Source organism: Corvus kubaryi, unplaced genomic scaffold (genome assembly GCF_017639235.1).
Source record: "Corvus kubaryi isolate FWS band 111438036 unplaced genomic scaffold, C.kubaryi_AGA036_p1.0 76, whole genome shotgun sequence".
NCBI classification, from domain to species: Eukaryota; Metazoa; Chordata; class Aves; order Passeriformes; family Corvidae; genus Corvus; species Corvus kubaryi.
Window position 1 is genome coordinate 8898394 of NW_024582063.1, and position 26976 is coordinate 8925369.

General features: G+C 43.1%; 3 protein-coding genes across 8 annotated transcripts in view; 1 reads left to right on the top strand and 2 right to left on the bottom strand.

The window, feature by feature from the left end:
- The window catches only part of RPS6KC1 (ribosomal protein S6 kinase C1), an 86596-nt gene extending 82708 nt beyond the window's left edge, over nt 1-3888 (bottom strand). For 2 of the 3 annotated variants that reach the window (XM_042051488.1, XM_042051487.1), the window contains exon 1: nt 3736-3888. In XM_042051488.1, the coding sequence (XP_041907422.1) occupies nt 3736-3840 (105 nt within the window). In that variant the 5' untranslated portion in view covers nt 3841-3888. The remainder of the gene's footprint in view (nt 1-3735) is intronic. The other variant, XM_042051490.1, reaches the window with a different exon arrangement.
- Nucleotides 3889-3942: 54 nt separating this feature from the next.
- ANGEL2 (angel homolog 2) lies at nt 3943-22317 on the top strand. 4 transcript variants are annotated; one of them, XM_042051788.1, is made up of 10 exons: nt 3943-4321; nt 6193-6296; nt 8832-9268; nt 11178-11431; nt 12664-12733; nt 14456-14877; nt 15862-15988; nt 16660-16720; nt 18581-18744; nt 21810-22317. In XM_042051788.1, the coding sequence occupies exons 3-10, from the start codon at nt 8839-8841 to the stop codon at nt 21962-21964; spliced, it is 1683 nt and encodes a 560-aa protein (XP_041907722.1). In that variant the 5' UTR covers nt 3943-4321; nt 6193-6296; nt 8832-8838; the 3' UTR covers nt 21965-22317. The 4 variants fall into 4 exon arrangements, with proteins under 4 accessions (XP_041907722.1, XP_041907721.1, XP_041907723.1 ...); XM_042051787.1 differs by lacking the exons at nt 3943-4321; nt 6193-6296 and adding an exon at nt 6789-7045; XM_042051789.1 differs by lacking the exons at nt 3943-4321; nt 6193-6296 and adding an exon at nt 7056-7180.
- A 1616-nt stretch (nt 22318-23933) lies between these two features.
- VASH2 (vasohibin 2) overlaps nt 23934-26976 on the bottom strand; it is a 51299-nt gene continuing 48256 nt past the window's right edge. Inside the window, exon 7 of the mRNA XM_042051796.1 lies at nt 23934-26342. Coding sequence (XP_041907730.1) covers nt 26273-26342 — 70 coding nt within the window. The 3' untranslated portion in view covers nt 23934-26272. The remainder of the gene's footprint in view (nt 26343-26976) is intronic.

Here is a 26976-nt window from a genome sequence, read left to right on the forward strand (position 1 = left end):
GCGTGTAAGAAAGCGCAGGGAGCCCACACTACTTGCACCCCAGAGACTCACACACCATCCCGCCGTACCGCGAGCACCACGCAGCTGATGCTCTGAGATGGAAGCCACTGAACCCACACTTTCCTCTTGCTAAGTGACAACAGCATACCTCTTATATTTCCCACAAACTTAGCTCTCTTCCTCCCTTCCATTTTTCAAGAATCCTTGCCAAAGCCTCCCAGATTTTGTACCACCAGTTTACTACAGCCCAGCCACTCATCTCTCACACAATTCGGAGGAGACAAGATGGAAAGGAGAAGTGTTACCTTCTCTAGCAATCTCCCAAAAGACCTGAAACATTCTCCTTCGCAAGCCTAAGTTCTTTCTCTCACCTTGCACACCAAAGTCCTCTTCTTCCAGCGCAGGCTACATGGATAAAACCTTTCTCAACTTTTCCTCACTCCTGAGTAATCTAACGTTTGGCAACTTTACCAAATGTTAACCTTGGTGGCTGTTGCTGTTTCATTCACTACCAGGCAGTTTACAAGTACAATTGGTGAAATGTTTCTAACCTCCTTTTCTAATAGCTGGCGTACTTGATGCAAGGAGCCTGTACTGTAGAGCTGGGGAAAGAAAATATCACAGGCATGGCTACGCATCACAGAGAACACCAAAGGGCAGACACCAACTGCTTTGCTTTGCAATTCACCTTTAGTTAAAGCCTTGCAACAGTTTTGGCAGCTAGGTAAGTTACCAGATGGGCAGAAGGAGACCCAGAGAGATGAGTAATTACCCAGCCAGTTAGTAAGAATCTGGAATAAAACCCAGAGGCCCTGTTTCACACTTGTTCTTATGTTACACCGCCTTCTATATCTACCAGCCATGCCAACTTTAAGTCAGTATGTAATAATTTATGTGTTGTCCTACTTTGTTCTTCATATCCTTTTCTGAAGGTCAATCTCAGAAGAGGTCTGCCCCTTCCACCCAACCTATAGTCAACCTAGAGACTTGGCAAAGATGACCCAATCCCCTAAATTTTCCATGTGCTTTTTAAATCCTTCCACAAGGATCAATGCAGTCAGCTCCTTCTGCAAATCTGTAATACAAGTAACTCTAACCTATTTTCAAAAATATCACTAGGATACCTACCAATGGGCTGAGCAATGCATAATTACTGCACTAGACTCTGAAAACAGAGATCCTACAAGGATCGTCAACATCAAGAAAAGTATTTCAGATTATCCCATTCCTCATCTGACCTGCAGATAGCCAACATAACTCATTAGAATTTTAATTATCATTAATAATTGTAATCTTCCAAGTTCTCTAAACTTTTATTAGTCATCTATATTTTCAGGCATCATTAAAGTACACTCCTCATATCACGACTTGTTAATATCTCTATCTGTTTCTGAGCACTTGGAAATGGGTATTAAAAAGCCAATATTAATTTAATCTTGTCTGCATTCACAATTATTTCACGGTTTACAAGTAAATAAAATATAAAGTCTCTGCTATACAAACAAAACTTTTAAGGAAAAAGCTGCAATAAGGACAGACCCCCCTTAGCACTCAGAAGAGACTGCATTGGTATTTATGCCTTGGGCCAGATGTTTAGAACATGCTAAACAAGTGCTTTCTCATCCATGATTATTTATCCATGTTATATTGAAACAGAAAGTTCCTTTAACTTCATTTCACAAAGGATTCACTCATATACCACACTGAGGAACCACAAATCTCCACTAGCACGTACCGACTACCCCAGATCTCAGCAAGAATGATATTCAACACAACGGGAAGATCCACCTCACTTTTTTCCTGGCGGTCCCCCAAAGTCGCTGAGCATCAGCTCAGCAAATGCAGCTAGAGTGGTGTGATATCAACCATGGAGCCAGATCACTGCAGGAATAGGAGGGAGGCATAGGAGGAAAGAAACAGAAAGGGTACCTGATACGTACACTGAATCCTTTTTAAATCATTTTATTCAATTTCCCAAATCCTCACTTCAAGTACTACACAAGAGATTACCAGGCAGAGTCCTGTTGAAACAAAAGTTATTTATATTTCTGCACTTGTGAGTCCAAAGCATCCTATGCTGAAAAAAACTGAAATAATTTTTCACTTTGAGGATTTGAGCTATCAAAACACTGTAAAGAAGTAATGATCTGTGGCTAGGTCGGTTGAATTTGGACAGCTCACAGACTGATCAGGTCCTTGCTCTGCACTAAATCACACACAGTCAGTGCACCACCCGATTCTGCACTGCCTCGCTTGGAAAGGCACCAGAGCACCCATAGTTTATGGGACAAGGAGAGAGAATGACATCCCCAACTAGTTAGCCACAACTTGATTTTGGACAATTCTACAGAAATCAAAACATCACAGAGAAATTTAAGTGGCTTTAGCCAGTAAGAACAAACTCACCAAAGTAAAAAAAGCAGCAGAAGTTTTGGCTCATTCCTATTAGTCCCTATTGCACTGACGCAACTTTTTAGTACACACACACACACACACACACTTGGCCCATCAAGAGCTAAGGCAGAAAGATGTGATGGCACTGTTCTCTCTGCCTGTATTTCAGGAAAAGCTTTTTAAATTAAAACATCATAGGAAAAAGCAACTCTTTTTTTCTCTTCACAAATACTAAGTTGTACTGGACTAAAAAGAACAGTTTAAACATATTTGTCCCATATTTGTGTTTGGAGAACTTGGACATGTATATTTGACCCAAAAATTTTTTCTTAATATTTTTAATTTTACAATATATAAACTGATCATAGGCTAATAACCTGACATTACAATCTCCATAAATATACAGAATGGTGTATTCTTTGAATTAAAAGGAAGGTGCTTATAAACATATGTTGCTCTCACAGGCAGGATGTCTACAGCTGAACTACGAGATCACAGGGCACTTAAAGAAACTCTGTCTCTCTGTGACACTTTTTGATGCTCTCAGTGTATCCCAGCACACCTGTGAGCTAAACTCCCACTCCTCTAGCACCTATCCCCACATATTTACTCACTCTCCTCCCTTTTCTGGCATAATAGGAAAGTAGAAAAGAAAGCAAGGAATTTCCCTAGGCGAACAGACGGAGCTTTCAGCAAAGCCAGCACCAGACCAGCTCTCCCAACATCTGCAGGAGCTTTCCTGCTTCTCGTGCTAGGCCTGACTGACCCAGAGCGCTCTGCCCGGCCAGGCTGGACCCTGCTGGGCACGCTCAGCCCCATGTGCGGCTCAGGCAGCTCGGCGCTGCCAGCGTGGGCGCGCTGAGCCCACGCACTCCGCTCCCTCCCGCTCCTCCCGAGCTCGCTGCGCTGCGGGGCTGCCAGAAAGGCTGGGCAATCCCACGACAACCTATCCACGAGATCTGGAGCGGAAGAACGGGTAAAAAAGAGAAGGAGCTGTTTGTTTTTAAGCTGCTCTCTCATGCCCTGCAACGGACAGTAGGGAAATTGAGCGTCAATTGCAAAGCGCTCTGAGGCCATTACAACGTTGCGAGGCTTCAAGTTTGCAGGAGGCGGCCGGGGCTCGGCTCGGGAGGGGCCGCCGTGTCCCACCTTCCCTCCCTCCCTCCCACCCGTGTCCCTCAAAGGGGCTTCACGTCGCGGCCGGGCTCGCCAGGATCCCCACGGGCACGGCAGCCGCGGGCGCCGTTCCGCACCCAGCGGCGGCTTTACAGCCCAAACGCGGGGCAGGCCGGCCGCGGGGAGCCGCGGGGGTGAGGGGCTGGGCGGCGGCCGCCGACTCACCCGCGCGGTGACCTTGTAGACGGTGTGGCCGCGGGGGTGCCGGCGCGGCTCCGTCACGGTGTAGAAGCGGGCCAGGTCGGCGCCGCGCTCCCGCGGGCTCAGCATCCTGCTGCTGCCCCCGCCGCGCCGCCCGGCCGCCAGGCACAGGCGGAAGCGGCGCCCGGGAACGCCCCGCCCCGCCCGGGCGGTGCCGGCGGCCCGGCCCGGGGAGCCCCGCCCGGCCGGCACGGGATGCCCGGGTGCGGGGATCCCCGGCTCGTGGCCTTTCCCCGAGACTCAAAGTCCGCTCCGCAGGGATGAGGCCGAGGTGTCACGGCCCGGACGTGGCAGCCACAGCACGGCGGCGGCGCAGCCCCGTTCCAGGTGTTCTGCAAGGGTACGGCCGGGGGGGATTTACACTTGGCGGGGACTGACCGCCGAACCCCTTGATAACACAGGCGCCCGTGGCCTCTACAAATCGTAATGAGCCCCTGGTACGCCGCTCCCAGCGTCTGCCGTGGGCTATTTTAAGCTATGCTGCCCTAAATCCCTAGGCCTGTAACGCAGAAATGACTCACGGATTTTAAAGACGAATGCTACCAGAAAGGCAAGTTTGATGGTTATTGAGCCACCATGTTCCGTGTGTTGTGTCTCCTCCAGGTTCTTTAAGCTCTACCTGGACTTCTCCCTGCGGATGGGCTCTCGTGCATGCACAGGTCTGCGGAACGCTTTGGTGTTAGGAAACCCTCAGGGTTTGAGGGGCATTGCTGCAGTTCTAAGGAGCATATTGTGCTGCAGTACCTTGTCCTTTCATAAGATTACCTTCGATTTCTTGTCTGTAGTGGGATCTGTACCGATGTAGATCTCACACTTCAGATTATAAACTGCTAAGATTTTCTAATCACTGTACTTTCATTCATTTAATTGCAGATGTTAAAAAAACAGCTTTTCCTTTCCAGGTTATTAATATCTCTGCTCTCATGCAGGTTTTTGACATAAAATATTTAACAATACTTAATTGCATGTCTTTGTGAAAGATGAGAGTGTCTTGTACTGAAGTTCCTAGTAAGCAAGTGCCTCTCCTTTGAGGAATATTTTCTTAAGGAAGGGGAAGAAAGAGGACATTGGTTGTTAGCAGCTCACTTGTCACTCTCACTTATCTTATGAGAGAGGAAGAACGTGTCTTTTACATCTTGTGCTGGTACACAGAACTTCATGGAAGTTATATAAGTTATCAGAAGTTTGCAAATTCGAGTACTTGGGGGAGAGAGACAGTGAGTAAAGAGACAAACACATCAGGCTTAGGAAATGTACGGAGCTGAAAACAGTAAGAGGCAGGGAGAGCGTTCATTTGAAGTTTGCCCAGCCCCTGCACATTTCTAAGCATCTGCTGCTAACCACGTTTAGAAAGCAGGAAACTGAGCTCAGCGGAACATTGATCTGAGCCACCGTGGCTGTTCTTATGTGCACTGTAATCAATCAAAGCATCCCTCAGTGAGTCAGTAGCCTCCATTCACTATGGAGTTTCAAAAGCTCAAATGACTCATAAAATAATTTGGCTTCTACTTACAAATCAGAATTTGGAGATACCTAATTCTGAAGAATATCTTTTCACATGGTATAGCCAACAGAAAAGGGTAATTAGACAAGAATAAAAAATCCACAATTAAGTGTTACTGGCTTATTAAGACTTCTCTAGGTCAAGGCAAGAAAATCTAGCAACACTGAGATGAGAGACAATTTGCATCATATTAATAGGTTAGTCTTTTTCTTATCTTCTATTTTGTCTATTACACAACCTTCACGCTTTTCAGCACATCCTCCTTTCCATTAAAACCCACAGCTTCAGTGATTTCTTTTTTTTTTCAGCATCACTACAGAGGTTACTACTATGTAAAAACCTTCGAAGTGGCAGATCAATTTGGGTGTCCTGTGTAGGTCAAAATACAGACAATAACTGCATGCTATGTGTGGATTCTGGTCCTAGAAATAACAGCAGTTGTTGTTGCTATAGCTATGGCTTACTGTCTTCTGTCCTAGAAATACATCTAAAAGATAAGAACACAAAAATGCAGAAAAGAACAAACCACCAAAACAAGATGGTCTTGAAAATACAGTTGGGAGATCCTTTACTACACGTGTATTATGGGACTAGTAGTTTCACTGTCATATTGTGATGAAACTAACAGAAAATGGATGGGTATTTTTACCTTTCACCAGTAACTTGTGTCCAAGAAATGGAAAACCCAAAGTGGATTTGACACATTGCCTAACTAGCGTGCTCATCACTGCATTATTTCAGTTCCAGTCTTCCCTACCACTCCTGGGAAAACTTCAAATGTTATTTAAAGTCACTTTTATGACAGATATAAAAGGAATGCAGAGAAACAGTATTTTACTTGATTACAGTTCCTGCACAGCATCTGCACTATTCAGCACTATAATTTTTCTTATGCATTGTGCTGTGTTTCCTTACAGTAAACAGGGCCAGCATTTACTCTGTCCTCAGAAGACCTCAAGAAAGCGTTCTAAGTGCTTATTCAAGCAACATCGGCAGAGCCAGAGGATTGTTTCTGCAGCTGGTAAGCAGCAGTGGGTCTGTCAGCAGGGTCTGCAGGGCGGGCAGGTCTCCCACCCATCCCTCAGCAGAGCACCTTCAGCTGCATTTTAAAACCTGACAAGGTTGAAGTACTTTATTGGGTGAGTGGGGTTCGTTTTTTTTCTGCAAACGCTAAGCATGATGCTGCTGCCCTTGAAATAGTCAGCACCTTGAAATACATCGCAGCTCTTTCTCAGTCCCTTTGACCCTGCAGGAACACATGGTGATCCCAGGGAGAAGACCACCTATGGAAACTGTCACAGAACATGCTGAGTTGGAAGGGACCCACAAGGATCATCAAAGTCCAGCCCCTGGCCCTGCACAGGACATCACCGAGGGTCACACCATGTGCCTGAGAGCGTTGTCCAAATGCTTCTTGAGCTCTGCCAGACTTGGTGTTGTGACCACTTCCCGGGGGAGCCTGTTCCAGCGCCCAGACACACTCTGGGTGAAGAAACTACTGCATGAACACAGTGTTACCTTCATCTAAATGCTTCAAAAGGCCGCAATCAGGCTGCCTCCATGCCGGTCGTGCTGCGCTCTGGAGCGGGCGCTGCCCCGGAGCGCCCCGGGAAGGGAGCGCGGTTTCGGGGGCGTCACCCGCCCGGGGCCGAGATGGCGGCCGGGCCTCGGCGTCGGTTTCCAGGACCAAACATGGCCGCAGGCCCGGCCCTTGCACTACAAGTCCCAGGAGCGAGCGGGAGGGTGCGGCGCGGCCGCAGCCCGTGCGGGGTATGAGGCGGTGGCCGGAGCGCGGCGGGCGGAGCTGGCGCTGCCCTGGGCTGACCCCCTCGGGGGGCGCCGCGGCTGCGCGGGGCCGGTAGCGCGGCTCCCCTGGGCCGGGCCCGCGCCCGGGCCCGCCGGGAGGTAACGGGGCTGGGGGCGCTGGTGTTGAATGCCCGCCATTAGGCCGAGCAGGGCCGCGGTAAACAGCGCGGCGCGGCGTGGGGCTGTCTGCTGCCGGGGGTGCGGGGCTGGGGGGCCGGGGCTTTAGGAGGGAGCAGTTTCTCAGCGCTTTTCTGTAAAGCAAGTGTTTCAGGAGGTTTTTGTAAAGGAGTGGTGCCTCTTTTTGCTCCATAGTAATGCTGTGGTGTGCGGGGGGGTGGGGGGGGGGTGGGTGGAGGAGTGTTTTGTTTGTGTGTCTGCCCGACTACATCTGGTGCGCTGTGGCGGGAAAGGGTTGTTTCGGGACAAGCGGGTTTTGCTGAAAGTTGTATTAGCTATTAAAGGGTGTCCAAAGGAGGGCAATGAAGCTGGTAAAGGGCCTTGAGGGGAATCCATGTGAGGAGCGCCCGAGGTCATTTTCAGCCTGGAGGAGGCTGAGGGAGACCTCGTGGCAGCCTACAACTCCTCATGAGGGCAAGAGGAGGGGCAGGCAGTGACCTCTTCCCTGTGGTGCCCAGTGACAGGACCCAAGGCAGTGGCCTGAAGCTGTGTCAGGGCGGGTTTAGGCTGGATATTAAAGAAAGGTTTTTCACCCAGAAGGTGCTCGGGCGCTGGAACAGGCTCCCCAGGGAAGTGGTCACAGCACCAGGCAGCCTGACAGAGCTCAGGGAGCGTTTGGACAATGCTCTCAGGTACATGGTGTGACTCCTGGGGATGTCCTGTGCAGGTACAGGAGTTGGACTCGATGATCCTTGTGGGTCCCTCCCAACTCAGCATGTTCTGTGATTCTGTATTTCAGCGTATTTGCTCTGCTGAATGGCAGCTGGGAGGTTCTCACTTCAGTTCAACTTCACGCATACCAGGCTTTGTTATCTTTTGCTTATAAGCTCAAAATACACCTTCTTATTTAAACAGTGAGGAAGCTGAGACAGATTATTGTCACTCAGCCTTCATTCCAGTGATTTTGTTGAGAGACAGGTTTCTTTTTTCTTCTGGAAAAAAAAAAAAAAGGAAAAACCCCACCTTTTTTTCATGGTTTTAGTTGCTGAGCTGTGGTTTGCCTTCCTGGAAAAGAAATAAGAATACAGATTTAGTCTTGAGCTGGTGCTAGTGATGCCTTGAGACTTAGCACCTTTATTTCCCTGTTGTGTTGGCACTGGGATTTGAGCCATATCAATGGCTTTCCAAACAAAGTTCTGACTGCTTGCAGGAAAGTGGTCTTCTCATTCCTTACAAATAGCCTTATGATAAAGTTAATGCAGCATGCAAAAATGACCTTTTGTAAAGGTCATTCCTCTGAGCACTTGAAAGATCTGACACTGGAATTCAGCAAGGCAGAAAATAAATTGTAAATAGTTACTCAGATGGATAGGGTTTGGACACTAAATGGCACTTGTAAATCTGAGGGGAGGAAAAGGATGCAAGATCTCTTTGTAAAGTCCCATTTTGCATATCATTTAGATAAATGTTTAAATATTTTGTATATATCTATAAGCGTTTGAGTATCTTGTATGCGTTAACTTGTAGAGAAAGAGTATCTTGTGTAAGTCCTGACCAGGATGATTTGCCTCTACAGCCTTCTACAGGCAGGTGTAGTGGTGTGCAAGTAATGAAACTTGTGCTTTTTTGGTAGACACTCCATGCTGCCCCGCCATATGCAGAGGCTGGGCAGAGACTGGATCACCCACTGGAATGGCTCCCAGCTACTCACCTTGAACAGCCCAGTTTCCAGCTGTATGAGATGGGCCGGACACTCTCCTCCCTGGGCCTCGTTTCCACTCCCTATTTCAGCTGATTTCTCAGCAAACTGGAGATTCCCTCCAGTCTTTGGACCTTGGAGACAGTTTCAGAACTATAACTGGCATCTTGATAACTACACACAAAGTTGTTGCTTTCACCTACCCAACCCCAGTATGAAATCTGAGGGAGAAGAGCCATTGACAAAGAAGAGAAGACTCAGTGGCCAGGATGATACTTCGAGTCCTGAACAAGAAACAAACTTGTCTAATCAGAAGGGAGTATCTTGTCTTTCTGTAGCACAGAATGAAGAAAAACACAGCAGCAAGAAAGGTAAAAAATGCTCTTTGCTCATTTTCCATGTTCATTTGTAATGCTAAATACACCAAATGCATTAGAGTTATGAGCAGTACTGCCTGCTCCTTTTGAGTTACTCTTTTTCTTGGCACCCCTCTCAGGCAAACATGTCTTAAAAATGGTCCAGTTTTGTAATACTGTTTAGTCTGTAAACTTGTATTTTGTGCTGTCAAACAGTGCACCAGAACTAGGTTCACTGCACTTGGCAGTAGAACACAGTCAGTTGTGTGAGGGATTGCCCAACTTGGGGAGTCCTGAGCTTGGTTCAGACAACATTCTCTCCTCATGTCTCTGTCACCAGGTCATGTCTGTTAACTTGGAAACTCTAAAAAGCAAGAAGATTTGGCTGACTTGCTGTAAGGCTGAGCTGGGCTGGCAGTTGTATGGCTTCATTCCTGGTACTCTACCTGAGCTCATAAATCCTGCTGGACTTGAACTGGGTTCTTTCCAGACCAGCTGAGTTATCTGCAACCTAGAAAACTGAGAATCAATGGACAGAGATTTAATGGTGCTTGCTTCCAGTGTGACTGTGTGATTTTGGTTTTGCAACTGCATTCTGCCAGTGGCATGTTAGCAAGTTTTGTGTCTGATCACGTCTGACAGAGCAAGCAGCACTTGTGCTTATCCAGAGAAATACAGGAAGAAGTGCAGATTTGTCTACTGTGCTCACTGACAAACTTCCATGAAACTTCAAAGTGTCTGTGTTAGCTTATTACAGCTACAATCTTCTACATAGCATCCAAGTATTTTACTGAGTTTTGTGTATATTTACAGTTTTGTCTAGTGTGAAACAAATAGAGGGACACAGTCAAAATCATGGCCCTCTTGCATAAGTGACTTCCTTAGAAAAATAAACTGGAAATTGTATTATGACTAAAAAGGGCAGTAGATGCTATCAGCATCCCAAAGGGATTTTTGGACACAAATACCCCTAAGGCTTAGAAACATCATATCTATCTTCAGGAGCATAGCAATGAAATTTACTAACCAAATAGGACAGATAGTAACAGCTATAGCTGCAGTCTGCCACTGGTTGTTAGCATCGGTAACCGGACCTCAGCTTGCTCTCAGATGAGGTCAGATATAAAGGGTGAAAAGCACCTCTGTGAGTTTTTAAGTGGAGAAATACATTTCTTAAACAGTAACTGGATGCTTAATGGTGGGCAGATAGGTTATTACAAATTTTCATACTAATAGTAAGTATGAAATTAGAAATGGCAGAAAGGCAAAGGAAGCCTTTTCAGAAGTTCTTGGTAATTCTGAGACTTAATAATTTCTTGATTTCTCAACTCACTGAGGAAAATCAGGTTCATTATTTGTTTTGGGACTCCTGTAGGAGACCCTGTTGCAGCTTATGGATGAGTTTTACAGACTGTACACAGGCTAGAGGTGATTGATTGTTTCCTAACCCTTTGTTAGTCATGGATAGAGAGATCAACAAGATGCCCACATGCTGCTCTAAGGAGTGTATCCCAGACTGACGTACACCATCTCTGCTGAGAAGGCAGCATAAGACTCTCTGTTAACAGAGTGGATTTGACTCACCAGTTTGACAGCCCTTCTGCAGGAGCAGGGGGTATAGTCTGATAGCAACAATCTCCTTAGAACATGCCAGTTCCCCAGTTTCAAAGCAGTTGAAATATAATGGTTTTGTGATGTTTGTTTGTTTGATTTTTTTTTTTAACTTATAATGCTTATATAAAATAATGATGCTTATATAAAATCCATCTTAAACAGAGGGTCTGAACCACTGCTAATTGAATAAGATGTTAGAATTATTTAAGTGATTTGAAAGACAAATAATTGTCAGTAGAATGATTTCCAAGAGCAGTAAGAAGTCGTATGGTCTATAACAACTTTTTTCTGCTTCATATGCTTTTAACAGGAACCATCAAAAGACACTGGGAATATTTCTGTCAGCAGAGTAAAACAATGAAAATCGCTAAAAATAAAGGATCTGACCAAAGCAATACAGGAAGTGACGCAACATTTGATTTTACAGTCATGTCCTACAATATTCTCTCACAGAATTTGTTGGAAGACAACTCTCACCTGTACAAACACTGCAGGCAGCGATTGCTATTCTGGACATACAGATTTCCCAACATCCTACAAGAAATCAAAGAGCTGGATGCAGATGTGAGTAGAAAATGAGCACGTGGATATTTCTTAAGAACTGATAAACAGAAGTAGCAAATTCTGCTACTCTCTGTGGGGGTCTGAAAAAACACTGCTGTGGTTTTGTAGAGTTTATTGTTTATTTTTGAGGACACATAAATTATTGTAAGTCTTAATCAGGAAGTCAAGTCAGTAAAATTTTGCTTCAGTCATTGTTTAGACCAACAAAAGTTCAGTGATAGAATCCATCCTGTTTGTGTCAGAAAACAGTACTGAAAAAAAGTGGTTGTATTAGAGAAGCCACAGAAAAACAGCCTTGTACCATTTGAAAAATGCAGTTATGTTACTACATAGCCAGGAATCTGGAAATTAAAGTCCCCCTCAAGCTCTTTCTTTCTTCCTAATAAATTTATACATCCTGTATGCATATATTTTTACAATGAGATACCTTAGGTAGCTTTCTGAGAGGAACAGCTGCTGTCAGACCCTGGTAGGTGCAGGTGCCCTTTCCACAGAGAAATTTCTTGCTAAAGGACATAGATTTTTAACTATTTCATTGGTTGGAACTGTAACCTTAAGTGAAGCAGAGACTTCAGAATGTTGCTTGAGATTTGAGTCTCCCTTGAGACCTTGAATGAGCGATTGTCAGCTGGGCAAGTGGAATGTGTTGCTGCAGTTCAGCAAGCAGGGGTAACTTGTTCCCCTTTGGCAACTCAGTCCTTTATCCCAGTGGTGGTTGTAAATCTGTGTGTTACTGCAGCATGCTGGGGAAAGGCTCAAAGATGCTCACAACTGGAGCTGGACTCGATGATCCTTGTGGGTCCATCCCAACTCAAAATATTCTGTGATTCTGTGAACTCTCTTAACTGAATATTTTGAGTTTGATCTTTGGTTTAGGTTCTCATAATATGGAGGCTTGTTTTCCACCCTGTAGTATGCCATTGGCCTCTTCATCTCTCCTTTCTGGCACTGAGCCTTCCCCTGAACTGCTGAGAATGTAGTAGCAAGTTACTACTTTGATTATATTTATTCTCACCTCTGAAAATGTCTGTCTGAAAAAGGGTGAGAGGAATTGGGGCCTTCTTCATAATCTTAGGCAGCATTTTCTATAGAAGAGTGAATTCTATTGTGGGATTATGGAGTCAAAAAGCTTCTGAGTTTGATTTTTTTTTTTTAATACCTTTACAGAGATATGCTGTGGTGATATTTTGATGTACTTACTAATATATTGTAATTGTAAACCTTTGCCTTAGGTGCTCTGCTTACAAGAAGTCCAAGAAGACCACTATAGAACAGAGATCAAGTCGAGTTTGGAATCCCTGGGTATGATGAAACTCCTAGGACTAATACATTGTCTTCTCCCCTGCAGGGGTAACTTGTTACCCTTTGGGAACTCAGCACTAGTTTCCTCAAAAAAACCCTCTCATAGATTATAGAATCAAGTCTTTTGCCATCACATGCAACAATGTTGTGTATCCTCTTTCATAAATTCATCAAGTGCTCTCTGGAAACTACCTTAATGTTTTTTAGCAGTATTCCTGTTGGGTAGCTCTTCAAGGGCATGTTTTTCTGCCTTGAAACCTTCCAAATACCAGCACTAAATGTTATCCGTGGTCAGTGTATATATATTAGTTTTTATACAAGTGCTGTCAGTCAGTCTGAATAGACTGTCTTGTCACTCTCCCTCATGTGATTTTATGGAAGGGTTTGATTCCATGGTGGTTTAAACTGATCTAAATCTTCTGTGCCCTGCACCACCTTCCAGTCCCAGGGCCCTGCTTCCATCCTGGCACTGGTTCTCGTCTGATGCCAGGAGGGCATGGTAAAGGAGCAGCACTGGACTGGTAATTTTTTTTCTTTCTTGGTTAGTTGAGGTAGTCTAGCTCCCAGAATTGAGTGTTTGCAAAGAAGATAGAGTAATGGCAGTACTGATTGAAATCCACTTGAAATGTGAAACAACACTGTGAGGCCAGGCTTGTGGGGGCAAGTGAGCTTCTAGCTACTGTACAGGAGGATCTGGAGCTTGCTTTAGCCCTTCCTTTCCCCATCCCTAGCTCCCAGATGTGTGTCCTGCCCCTTATCCTGGGCTAGTTGTGGCACTCACTAGTGAAATCCACCAGTCCAGCAGAATACTATCCAGACTAATTTTATTTTTCTGGGTTAATTTTCTGTTGGCTTACTGAGTTAGCAGTAAGTGCTGCAACAAGTGGCAGGAGCAACATGGCCTTAATCTGGGAGAGGGGAATGGGAATCCCTTGTTCCAGCACTGGTGTGAGCTCAGGTCAACTCACCCTACTTCACTAAGGCTGTACTTCATGAATTCATATGGTCTGGGCAGGGCAGAGAATATTTGAAAATGGCAAAAACTAGATACTGTTTCAAGATCTAATTTTTTTTCCCTACATTGATAAGGTCTTGTTTAAATCTTGTTTAAATCACCTCTACATAAAATGAAGAAATTGGCAAATCACTATTTTTAGGTGGACTTGTTTGAAGTCCAGTGCTGTCATTTGATAAGTGTCTCTGTTCCCTTGGTGAAAGCTTGCCACTTGCTGCTCACTGGATAATTGCATAATTATGTTTGAGGCCTTTGTTCTATGAATCATTTTAGACATTGACTAATGACTTAGTGTGATTAAGGCTTTTGATTGGTAATGCTTCACTGGTATGACTCCTAAACCATGCTTGTAACATCCAGAAAAAGCTTCAATGCACAAGGCCACTTTTATATGACTTGGGGGCTTTCTTTGTTGGGTTGGTTTGGGTTTTTTTTCCACATGAGGAGATAAGAACATGGTTGGTATCTTAGAGTATGTAGATTCTTACACATTGCCAAAGGTATTGGACCAGGCTTCCTGTCCTGCCTTGCTTCAGGTCAGATTGGGGCAGAAAGAAAAGTGAACACGAGTCTATGTGAACTTCATGCAGACTTTGGTACTTCAGACTGAGGGTTGACTGTCATGTGAGAGAAGTAGTGTGAGATTTTTCTAATTTTTTTTGTTTCAAAGTCTCTATTGATACAATAGTATTTTATGTTTTTTACAGGGTATCACTGTGAATATAAAATGAGGACAGGGAGAAAACCTGATGGCTGTGCCATTTGCTTCAAAACTTCCAAATTTAGCCTGATTTCCTCAAACCCCGTGGAATTTTTTCGCCGCGATATCCCACTCTTGGACAGGGACAACGTTGGACTGGTGTTGCTGCTGCAGCCCAGATTTCATTGTAAAGCCAGCGCTGCCATCTGTATTGCCAATACACACCTGCTGTACAACCCAAGGAGAGGGGACATCAAACTGACCCAGCTTGCAATGCTCCTGGCAGAGATAGCCAGTGTTGCCCCTCAGAAGCATGGTTCCTTCTGCCCAGTTATCATCTGTGGGGACTTCAATTCTGTTCCTGGCTCTCCATTGTACAGATTTATAAAGGAAGGAAAGTTAAATTATGAAGGACTTGCTATAGGGAAGGTAGGCTGTGCTTCTCACTTCTCACCAAGAAAATGGTTAGTGCTGATTAAAGAGAAGTATTTGAGTGGTGCTGTGATTGCTTCCATTGCAGTGCCTGTCTTAGTGCCATCTCTGCAGCCTGCAAAGCAAAAGTTACTGCAGAGTTACTTCAATGAGCTTGGTTGTATTAGCTGTGCCTTAGGGAATGTTGCATCCTCTCCCAGCATTCTGAAAGGAAAAACTCACCAACAATCATTCTTGAAATGTAGTGAATCCACAGGGTGATTGTATCACTGTGTTTGGATGATTTTTATCACTGTGTTTAGGTGTCCCAGTCTTTAAGTAGGATAAAGTAACTACTTAATCAAAAACCTCCTGTGTGCTCTGTGGGAAGATGACTCTTACTGTAGATAAACTTGGTGGCCGCAGTAATTATGAAAGCAAAGCTGCAATTAGATGCTGAACCTCAACTGTTTCATGTTAAATGATGTCTTGTTGTCAGCTCTTGTATGTAGCTGTTGGATGTGTCACATGCTATTTAATAGGAGTGACTGAACTACATTAAATGAGAGAACATGACAAAAAAATAGCCCTGCTGGGTGTTCTTTGCTAGTGGGTAGTTGATTCAAGCCCCCATTTGACTTGACTTGCTCCCAGAAGGATCAGCATCCTGAAGCTGAAGTGTCTGCTGTGTAGCTTTATATGCTGATCTGGTCCTGTCACATGGCTAAAAGTGTCCTTGGAAGTCTCTCAGTGTCCAAGAACTACCTGGAAAAATTGGGTAGCTGCAAAGAACTTGCTAAGAATAAACAAAGGGGATGCACATAAAGGGTGTTATTTTTACAGGGATTTTACTCTTATAAGAGTTGTTCTAAGGGACTGGGCCTTTTTCTTTTTCTTTAAACTTTACGAAAGATGTTCATTTATTTCAGGTTTGTTTGGTGGTTTTTTTGGTTTTTTTAAATCAGATTTCTGTCTGAAAAAAGCTTGTGTTGTCCTTTTCAGGTCTCTGGACAAGAACAGTTTCCAAGGGGACAAAGAATCTTATCTATACCAATTTGGCCAAAAAAATTAGGTATTTCACAAAACTGTGTATATGAAATAAAACAGCAACAAAAAGAAGAAAATGCAGGTTAGTTTTTGGATTAATGAGTTTTTGTGAACCTTTGAAAGTATCATTCAGGCAGTACTGAAAACAAGATGTTCTGCTCTAGTGGGGGAAAAAGAAAGAGTCTTGAGCTTGCAAAACTCCCTTGTTGGGCTCATTAGAGTGTAAAGCAATGTATTCACCTAAACTTTGCAAAGTTGAATGTTTAGAAGATAATAGTTACAAATTTCCATTCGGGAGTTGGTGTGTAATGTTTAAACTGCTGGGTTTGCATCCTGAAAGGCAGCTGTGCTGTGACTGGGAAGAGGGAGGTGAAGGAATGCAGCACATGGACGTAGTGTGAACATGCATTCTGCCTCAGAGCTTATGAAGTATAGTGTTGGCACTTCGTGGAACAGCTGGGAAAAGCAAGTGATTCCTTGCTGGGTATGGCTACACCTTTCATCCACTATTTTTTTCTTTGACAGAAAAAAGCAATTTTAAATGAATGGGACATAATGTAAAAGATCTTTAGAAGGAATGCTACTAAAGGAACAGAAGAATTTAATCCAGCTTTGTGACTTGTATCTTGCCTGCTGCAAAAAATAAGTGTACTTAAAGACACTTTTTTCCTGTAGCTTTTCTGTAACTCTTCAGTATTGGTCTCACTTCTATCCTATTTTTAAATGTAAATTGAATTTATTTTTATTTTGCAGGAGAAAAATTGGAAGCGGCAAAACCAGACAACCCTCAGGAGATTGTAATAGCATCTGAAAAGTATGTGTTGGGGGAAAATATGGAAGCCCTTGGCTGGTTACTTGGGGGTTAGTTTTGGTTCTAGACCAAATTTATATCTGATTCCAGTTGTGGATACCTGTTGATCACCCAACCCATTCTGCCCTTTTGGCAAAATCAGAATTGTCCATTCAAACATGAAAAGGCTGATCAGACAGCAAAAGACTAGAACTGGCAATAATGGAATGTGTGTTCTTTCAGGAACTTGGAGATATTTTTTCATAATGCAGGGGTGAAGTGTCAGTGCTTTTTAGAGGATACTTTCGGTCTGCTTATTAAAATAATGCTTCTGGCATTTTTTGTCACTTCTTGACATAAACAGGACATCATCCTTTGTAGGGACATTGCAAGAAACATGTGAATTTCAGTCCAATTGCAGAAGCCATGTTTTTGAAAGAGGGAGAGGACAAAAATAAACCAATGTTGTCCAGCTGCTGAAGTGTTAGCAGTTCTAGTTTATGGATGTAGTGAAATCCTATAATACAGCACGAAATTTGGGTGAAGGAGGGAAAGGAACTGGAAGAGTCATAAAATCTTCCTTGTCATGAGTTCTGTGGGAGAATTTGAGTCTGAGAAAGGTGGAGTATTATGGATTTGGTAATACAACTTTCACTCAGATCAAATATCTGCTTGTTGAACTGAAGGAGGAAGCCATGGCTAGAATGCTGAGAAGGAAAATGTAACTGCTTCTTGAAAGGAAAAATACTTGCATTTACCAAACTGGTAAAGGCATACAAAGTGAAGCATAGAAGAAGGAAATTGGCATAAATGTGTGTATGGGATGTCAGGCTCCAAGTCAGCCATTTCTTACCAGAAATGAGATCGTGGTATCACTGCAGATAGTTATATTAGAACTCATGGTGATTCTTGGTGGTGAAAAAGGTAAGTCGTGGCATTTGTGAGAGAAGAAGTAGATAACAAACAGGAAGCCCTGTGCTACTGTTTAAAACCATAGCATGCTGAATGCTTCTTGCAGGGCTTTTTCCCCTCATCTTAAAAGGGATGTCATGTAACAAAAGCAGAAATTACTACTTGTCCTGTGTTGTACCAGCTGGCATGTTTGCTCTGAATCAGGCAAGGTAACATGCTGATTTTGTTTTTAATTGCTTGGATTTCAACCAGAACACATTGCAGCCCAGGTTTAAGATGCAAGATGAGGCAGGTACAGCTGAGGGATGGATGATTTGCAGAGATGATGGAAGCAAATGTCTGGGAGACAGGAGTTCTTTTGCTGAAAGCTGTAGTTTTGCTGTTTGCAGTTTTCCAAGATTGACAAGACGAGTGAGACAAGATGGGCTGAACTGAAGAGGAACAGACAAATGATGGGGAGATAGAAAATGGGAGCCTGAGTGGAAGAAAGGCTATGCCTAATTGTCTAACTTGGAAGCACTTCATAGCTCTAACTTGGGGGAGGAAAAAAACCTAAAAATCTGAATTTCTCTATATGCTGAAGGGCCTGGTTATAGACGAGTTTGTGCTTTGTTGCTTTCCTGTGAGCTGCATTTGTGGACATTCTGCCTGTGTGTCAGGGAGAGACTGCTGAATGAGGACATGTGATTGCTTACAAAATGTATGTGGAGGTGAAAGCTATCTATAATTGAAGTGTCGGCTAAGCCAGTTCTTATCAGCTCTTTTACTTGAAAATGCTGCCTGCATTTTGCCTTCAGAGTTTCAGGCCTCTCACACAAAAGGCTATGGGATGGCTTGCAGGAGAGAAACACTAGTTTGCATATCCAGATAATTCGTTTTGTTTGTAACCAGGAACGATTTGGTATGTCTTCATTGCTTATTCCTTCTTGGTAATGCAAGAAAATAAAATTATTTCCTTTGATGTCTCTTTAGGTTGTCTTCAAAATTGCGGCACCGTTTTAAATTGTCTTCAGTCTATTCTCATTACTTCCCTGAAACTGGGATACCAGAAGTGACAACTTGTCATTCCCGAAGTGCTGTCACCGTGGATTATATTTTCTATTCTGCAGCAAATGATGATACTGCTGCCCAGCCAGGTAAAGAAACCAACTTTTAATTATTTTTTATAAATGCTAAGCAAGAATATTTGTTTAAATGTAGTGATAATTTCATCCATGTGAAGTACCTCAGAGGTTCGTGGTAGTGCTTTGAACGTCAGCTGTTACCTGAGAAACGTGGCTGGCCTTGTCAGCTCACCACAGCAGGACTTGTAGTGCCACACAGGGCAAACCTTATCATCTGACTGAACATTTCTGTAGTTCTGTCTCATCATGGAGACAAGCTGGAGGTGTAGGAAAGCAGCAGTGGAAGTAGCACCTGAGAAATATTGCTGTCAGTAACACAGGCCAGACCTACAGCAAGGCAGTATTTCCAATTATCTGATCAACACAATGGTGAACAGCAATTTATGATGTGCATTAAAACTGATAAACGAACTGCAATTTACTTCTCAGCTTGTCTTGGAGTAATTTCTGCCAAGTAACAGACTCTGTGGCCTTTGAGCACAGTCACTGGCACAGGCCCAGCTGTCCTTCTCCAGTTTGCAGTTGCAGCTAAAAGTCACCAGATGGTGCAAGAAAGTCGCTGTACTTCTGAGGGAGTTTCGTGATGGGTAACTAGGTGCTTAGCTGTCCTTTATTGCACTGGGACTTGTTCCGTGGCTGCTTCTGAGCAGTTTACTTTCCATGCCCTCCTGAGTTCTGTATTTTATGCCATCAACATAAACATGTTATTCCACAGTGCAGTGCTAGCAGATAAATGGCTCTGCAAACTTGTAGCAAAGAAATCTGGATTCCATTCCTGCTCCCACTGTAGAGGGCAACTGATTTTTATAAACTAATACTGCTTTCAGTATGTGGAATGAAAACACCACCTTCATCTCTTGTAACTTGAGACTAGATTGTTAAAATTCATTGAGTCAATTCACAGAAGTCTCATTTGTCATAACATGCACAGTAAATGCTACCTTAATGTAAAATGACAAGTACGAAAGCTTTGACTGAAAAACCAGTACATGGGAAGTATTTAAATGACTTCTGAATGCCATGTGATTTAATAGAGTGCTGTGTGATTCCAGAGTGCGTCCCTGCACAAAACTGAATCCCAATTCACCTGTTTATATATATTTTTTGCATTATCATTGCCCCAGCAAAGATACAGTACTTTTTTTTTTTTTTGCACTTGTTTTTCAAATAGATTCTTCCCACATCAGAGCACAAAATGGAATCAAACCTGAATTTTCCAACTACTTTAAACTGGTATCGTTTTTATTCATGAGCTCTTAGAAATTAAGTGATGGTTTGGATTTTCAGTTTTCTTATGACCTGGGCCTCTGTATTTAAAGTTACCAAAGTCAGAACAAGTGAATATTAAATGTGGTCTAGGCTGACTGATTGGGTTTTTCCATTTAAAGGGTTTTATTTTAAAATATTCATGTTTATTCTGTCCTGTTTAGCCAGATATTTGGTTTGGTATTCAGGATTTCGTGTAATCAGGGTTCAGTACCTACCTAAGTCCTGCAGGGCACAATTTTGCTGAGTGTTCTGAGTGATATTAATCACTGTATGCAGACCAAGCTCTCTGCGGCAATAAACAGCTCCTTTGTAGATATGCAGGTGCTGTCCCAAATGATAAATGTGTCTCAAGACCTGGTGGACGTGTGCTTTAGAGCTGCCAAGAGATCTTTGCAGTAAAAAAAGCTTTTCTTTAGAGCAGCAAACAGTTGCTGGGTTGTTAAAGGGCTGGAAAGCTGGCAGATGGCAAAGGATGAAGCTGTTGAACTCTCTGAGGAGTTCAGCAGTTGCTGGATAGTCCTTTAAAGTATCTCCTATGGTAAGCCAGTACCAGGTTCAGCCAGGAAGTTCTGAATTGGCCGAGCACTGTGACACAGAAAGTATTTCTGTCAAAAGTTACAGCTGCAGTTTGTGCTGGTCCTGAAAGCACTCAGCATGCTCAGTATCATCTCTGCACTCTGAAAGCAATAGGTAGGGTTGCTGAGTTGTTGTCTCACATAAGTACATAGCTCAGGAAGTCTAAAAGTTTCACACATCATGGAAGGATCTCTACCTGAGCTGGAGAAGCTGTTTGCTCTTTGATGCTGGGAAATCTTGCCTGACACATTTAGTGGCCTTTAGTAATAGGTTTACAGCAGTTGTGGATAAGGGAAGAGCCACTGGTGCCATCTACTTGGACTTGTGCAAGGCATTTGACATGTCCTGCCCAACAGCTGGAGAGATGGATTTGGTGGCTGCACCACACACTGAATTGGCTGGAAACAAACAGTTGCCATCAATGGCTCAATGTCCAGGTGGAGATGATCAGTATTGAGACCAGCACTGCTCCATCCCTGGAAGTGTTAAGGCCAGGTTGGATGGAGCTCTGAGCAACCTGGTCTAGTGGAAAGTGTCACTTGCCCATGGCAGGGGGTTGGAACCAGATGGGCCCTAAGATCCCTTCCAACCCAAACTGTTCTATATAATTGTGTAGTAATTGCAAGGCTTGAGTTGTCTTCCCCTCTTGCATGAGCAATGTGGTGCTTCATCTGGGGAAGGAGGTGGGGGTGGGTTCCTTAGGCAGTTACAGGAATAGGTAGCAGGAGATAATGGAGGAAGATCCCTTTCTTCTGATGAACAGTTAAGAGAGGGAAATGCTAGAGTACTTTCATCCTTATGAGCAAGAATGTATGACCTGCCTGTGCTTGAGGATACAGAAATAAAATGTTATGTGAACCAGTAACTCTAAAAAGAGACCTTATTTTGCAAGTGTCGCCTCTGTTTAGCAATGCTATTGTCTAAAGTACAGGACTGGATTATATGAGGCTTTTTCAGGGGAGTTACACTGAGCAAATAAATCTGTTTTCCTTTTTACCTCCATTTATCCCTCTGCAAAATAGTGTCCTTCTGAATACTTTGAGCTCTACTGATTAAACCCTACTCTGAGAGTCATAAAAGAACTTGTAAGCTGTCTTATTGGTGATTTTAATGGTGGAACAGTAACAACTTTGGATTATTGCTGCCATACTGTTTTCTTCCTTCTACATATGTATGAATGTGTGATGTTTAGCCCACACTGATGAGCATTTCCTTTTTGTTTTTTTTAACAGGAGCAGAGGATTCTTTTTGTGGGGGTCTGAAACTTCTTGGCAGGCTGGCACTTCTAACAGAGAAAGATCTTTGGACTGTTAATGGTCTTCCCAATGAAAATAACTCTTCTGACCACCTGCCACTGCTAGCAGAGTTCAGGCTTATTGAACGGTAATATCCAAAGGACTTTTGGTGTAGGTAAAGTTCCCTTTACCTTCTCTCTTCATGGGATGATTATTATTTTTTTAAAAGGTTAATCCAAGCACTGCTGGTCCAGTTAAATAAGTTTGCCTGCATGCTGTCTTGTTAGTGTTGTGTAAAATAGACTTTCTAAAGGGACTTTCTTTTTAAACAAAAAAATGTTTCATTTACTTTATGAAGTCCTTTAGGGAGAAAAAGGAAAGATTTTACATTAGCTTCCTCTTTGATAAAGGAAAACATCTGTGCCAGACTCAAAATGGCATTATTTTTCATGGATATGTTGTAAATGATTTTTATTGTAAATCACAGTAAAAAGGACTATTCTGAGAACTGTCTGTTTCTTCAAGCAAAGGGGAAAGTGTTTCTGTGCCTGCAGCATTTTATAACGGGTTGAAAATAATGTTTTACGACAAATGTGCTCTGTGGACACTTCCATCTTAATACTTCTGCAAAGGAGTTTACTCAGTGTTGTCAGTGCAGAGGCTGCAAGATTGAACTTTCAAAGGTAGAAAGGCATATAGGCAAATATTATGCTTTAAGAATTTGCTGCTTAAAATTATAAGGGCTTAAATAGAGGTAGCATTCACTGAAATCCTTTTTAAAATATCTGAAATAAAGCTAAGCTTAATGAGCACACCACATCACAGGAAACTTAATTGATCTATTATAGGAAAAAAAAAAATTAGCCCTTGACATCTTGAGACCTCATACATATTGAGCAACTGGTGCCAGGGTGGGGTTTTTCCTTTTAGTTATTAAAAGTGCCATGTTGTATCTTGGAATGACAAATCCTGAGGTATTAAATGATCAAGATTTTATATTTACTCTTACTATGCACTTACAAACATTCTGTGTAAAATATAATTCACAAAGTAATTAAAGAAGGACCAGACTGCCTGAATATGAAACGTAGAGGAGCTGGAAACAAATCTTGTAACTTCATCAAACTCCACAGGGATATGTAGAATCAACTTTGAAGTAACAGAATTGTCTTTCAGTGTAGTGCTGGAAAACCTACACCCATGGTCCTGAAATCACATTCAGACACATTTGTCTCCCAGAAGCACTTGTGGAATTCTCATCTGTGTTCCCTTTCCCTGACTGCAGACAACTGCAATTACTTTGTGCTTGGAGAGTAATGTAGGAAGTACAGTGGAAGTAAACATAAAACTAGTTGAATTGAAGAAGTTCCTCGGTGTTCCATTAGAAAATAGACCTCCTGCCAAAACATTCAGCTTACATTGTTGAGAATTTGGAGGGGGCTACTTTTGTCATAGGTAGTTGTAACTTAAGATCTTTCTTCTACCTGTTGATGCTGAGGATGAGAACCTGTTTGATACTGGATCCTGTGTGGGTTCAAGCATCTGAGTAATCTCACAGTGATGCCTAGGTTTAACTTTTATGGTTTTCTGGTTCTGTACTGCTTAGAGTGTAACTCAGAGGTTTCTTGTAGCTTGATAATTTCTGCTCACTTGTGCTAGGTAGACATGACAAAGCCTCTCCAGGCCTGCTCTCCAAGGTCGCCCAGACCATCCTAGGCCCAAAAAATATAATCCAAAGAGCTTCTAAGGGGGTCCAGCAGAGGGGAAATTACATCATTGAACTGAAGCTTTAATTGGAGAATTAACCCTGCTATACAAATGAACCAAACGTATAAAAGTGTGAAGAACTTGTGACCTGTCATCCATCTTGGGGTCCATTCTGGCAGTAGCCTCTGGCTCCCAGGGTGTACCTTTGAAGGCTTTTCAAATAAATACCTATTTTATTCTTTTACTCCTGTCCAGTGTCTGTGTCTAGGAGGCCTCATAAGGCATCAACAGATGCCAGCATACTTAGCTAGACGCCACAAATTTCTGGGTCCATCCAGGTTACAGCTAAAAACATTGTTCAGTTGTAGCAACCCTTGTTAAGAGCAAGGACAAAAAAAACACGTAAGTCATAAAAAAAAAAGACTACCATGATACTTTTATTGAAGTTTCATACTGTGCATATACAAGTGATGAGGAAAAAGCCCAAAAAGTCATGCATGTTTTTCTACACTATTTGACCACTTTGCTGTCACTTGAACCACACTTAAGACAAATGCCATCATAAGCAAGTTTCAAGAGAACATTTCAGCAGAACTTTAAAACAAGAACCAAAAGTAATTTTTCACACACCTCTACAGTATTAAAAAGCTTCAGTATCAGTTAAGAGAAAATAAATTGTGCTGGACAAGGATAGAAACTATTTACAACTATTATTTGAGCTGAAGTAAACCACGGTTTCATAGAAAAAACTTGCAACAGATCAGATAACATTGTGCTATAGGATACAGCTGATCAAGTTTTTCCACATCATTTTATCCATGAGAAGTCATAAAAAAATTGTTTAGGTCACAAGACACTGGGCAAGACAAAGTTTGAAACTGCAACTCTGCAGCTGATGTCAAATTACACAAGAATTTCTACCAAAAGAGTATTTTCCCTCTCTTCAGCTTCACTCCTTAACCAAAAAACTCCTTACTGTGAACACGGGAGTGGAAAAGTTTAGAGAATGAGGGATGGGAAAAGCCTTTCTGTTACTGATATGGTAAACTTAGATAAAGAAGTGTCACACGTCTGAAAAGTTTTCCTTTTAGAGCTTCTGAAGTCTTAATTAGTAGAAAGCCTTTCACGGGCTGTAGAAGGTTGCTGGGCCTTGGCCTTTTCTTCCTGTCATAGGCAGGTGCAATTCACTTTTTTGTGTACAAGCAATTATCTCCTTCTGTATTCATTCACTTTCTGGCTGACAGAGGTGTTCTAGGAGCTTAAATCATTCTGCTTGAGTAAGCATTACTGTCAGTCTGTAACAGCATCCATCTTCATCGACATCCCAAAAAAGTGCGTGCCCAGGAGGGGAGGTACACCAGGCCCATGGCAGCATTGTCTATGAGCACAGCACAAAGGGTAGAGGCTGGGCTTGTACAATAATCCAGTTTATATTTAGGCACCTTATGAAACATTTCCAGGAATGCAGCACTCAAAAGCTTCCAGAGAACTTCACTAAGTTAAATGGTGGACCCCAGGGAGTCTTACCACGTCACTTGAGAACACTGCTGTCCATCACAGGTCCTTAGCCAAGTCTTAAAACAAAACAACTGAGCAGGGAGGAAGCAGACAAGCTTGATTTTCATGTATTTCCGACATACTTCCTTATCCAAGTCTGACTAAGCAGTTGTTACTGCAACATATGTAAGGAAACTCCCTGCACAGCATGGCAGAAGGTTAACTTCAGCCTGCCATGTCTGATTTAATACAAGGTGGCAAGGCATCACCATCAGAGACTGCTCGGCCTTTCCAAGACAGGGTTCAAATTTGCACATAAATGTGGAGAGAAAAGCACATAGACTCAGGTTAGCAATTCTGACAGTTTTTCCATTATTCCAGGTACTACATATATGAGAAAAAAGCTGACTGGTCTCTACAAAACAGTAATCTCTATGTTTTGTTCTTCAGCGGTGTAGTTCAGAAAGACTAAAAGCTTGTGACAAAAGTATAAAAAAAAGTATTAAAGTTTAAAAATCCATTATTCATCAATTAGCATCATTTAAAAAATCTCAAACCTCGTATCTTGCCTAACAAGATGTCAGTGTTAAGAATACACTTGCATATTACTATTACTTAACATCTTTCGGCAACATGCAGAAAATAATAATACAGGTGGCAGTAAAACATCCAGTGCTGTTTTAATACTCCCAGTAATGCTGGGAAACAGTACAAATTAGTTAGAAAACAATAATACTGACAGTTTTGCATATCTGTTAAGTCTAGTGAGGTAATATTGATACTTTAAAAACTTATGCCACTTCTGCACTGCTTGCTTTTATTGCTGATTTAAAGATTAATAGTGAATATTATTTTTTTTAATTGCACTGCACCCCAGCACATCTTAACACTAAGAATATGATTCATTAGTTATTCCAATGCTACCACCCGGCACAAGACCAAGTTCAATTAACACTTGTACAGGGAAATTGTATTTGAAGAAACTCATGCCACTGGATCACCTGCTACATGATGGGAGAGAAAAAAAATCTCATATCCTGGCAAATCTAATTTTAGGTTCTCTCCACTGATGCCTTTTCTATAAACTTAAATAAATACTGCCACCAAAAAAATTACCCCCTATTTTCTAGGTCAAACTTTTATTGTAAGAGTACATAAGTTAATAAATAGTCCCATTCCTTTTTCCTTCCAAGGGAGTGCAGGTAAAGTGCAGCAGCAGCAGCGGGAAGCCCTCTGAAGTCCGTGGTATGGCTGTGTCAGATGCGGAGCTGGTAGCCCACCTCGTTGAGTGTAGCCAGGTCTCCTTTCTTGTCCAGCACCGCCGGCCTGCGCACAGGGGAGGGAAGAGGGCGCTGCTGACCCGCGATCCCGCACCGCCGTGCAGGTGTGGAGAGCACAGCAGCCACCCAGGGAAAAGCTCGCCTCAGAGGAGGGCTGGCTAGACCTGATGTCATCTTAGACACAATCCTGCCGAATCTGCCACAGAACTGCTGTGACTGAGCTGTCTGTGTGGTGCTTCTGAAGCCACGCACCAGTGAAGGACAAGCTGTGCCATGCTGGGGTCCAGGATGCGAGCCTAAAGCACCCTCTCCTCCTGACTTGAGAGAGGGCCTAAATGAGCAGCTAAGACTAGACACACCCCACCTGTCATCTACCCCGGAGCAGGACCCCAGCGTTTAGAATAAAGCTGGAACAGCTGAGAGCAAACAGGCAGGGCCTCTCACAGGGCCACTGCGTGTTGGCTCTCCCAGCTGCCCCCCTTCCTCCTGGCTGCATCTGTGTGAAGGGCTAGAGCCCACCAAGCAGAAAACACAGGGTGGACTCCCTTCAGTCTCCTGGCATCCAACATTCTGATACCATTCACATGAGTAATCACACACACATGGATGCTGTTAGAACATTTAAGTATACCAGCAGCCTGAACCAAAGGAAACCTTGAGCTATCAGCCTCTCTCTTTTT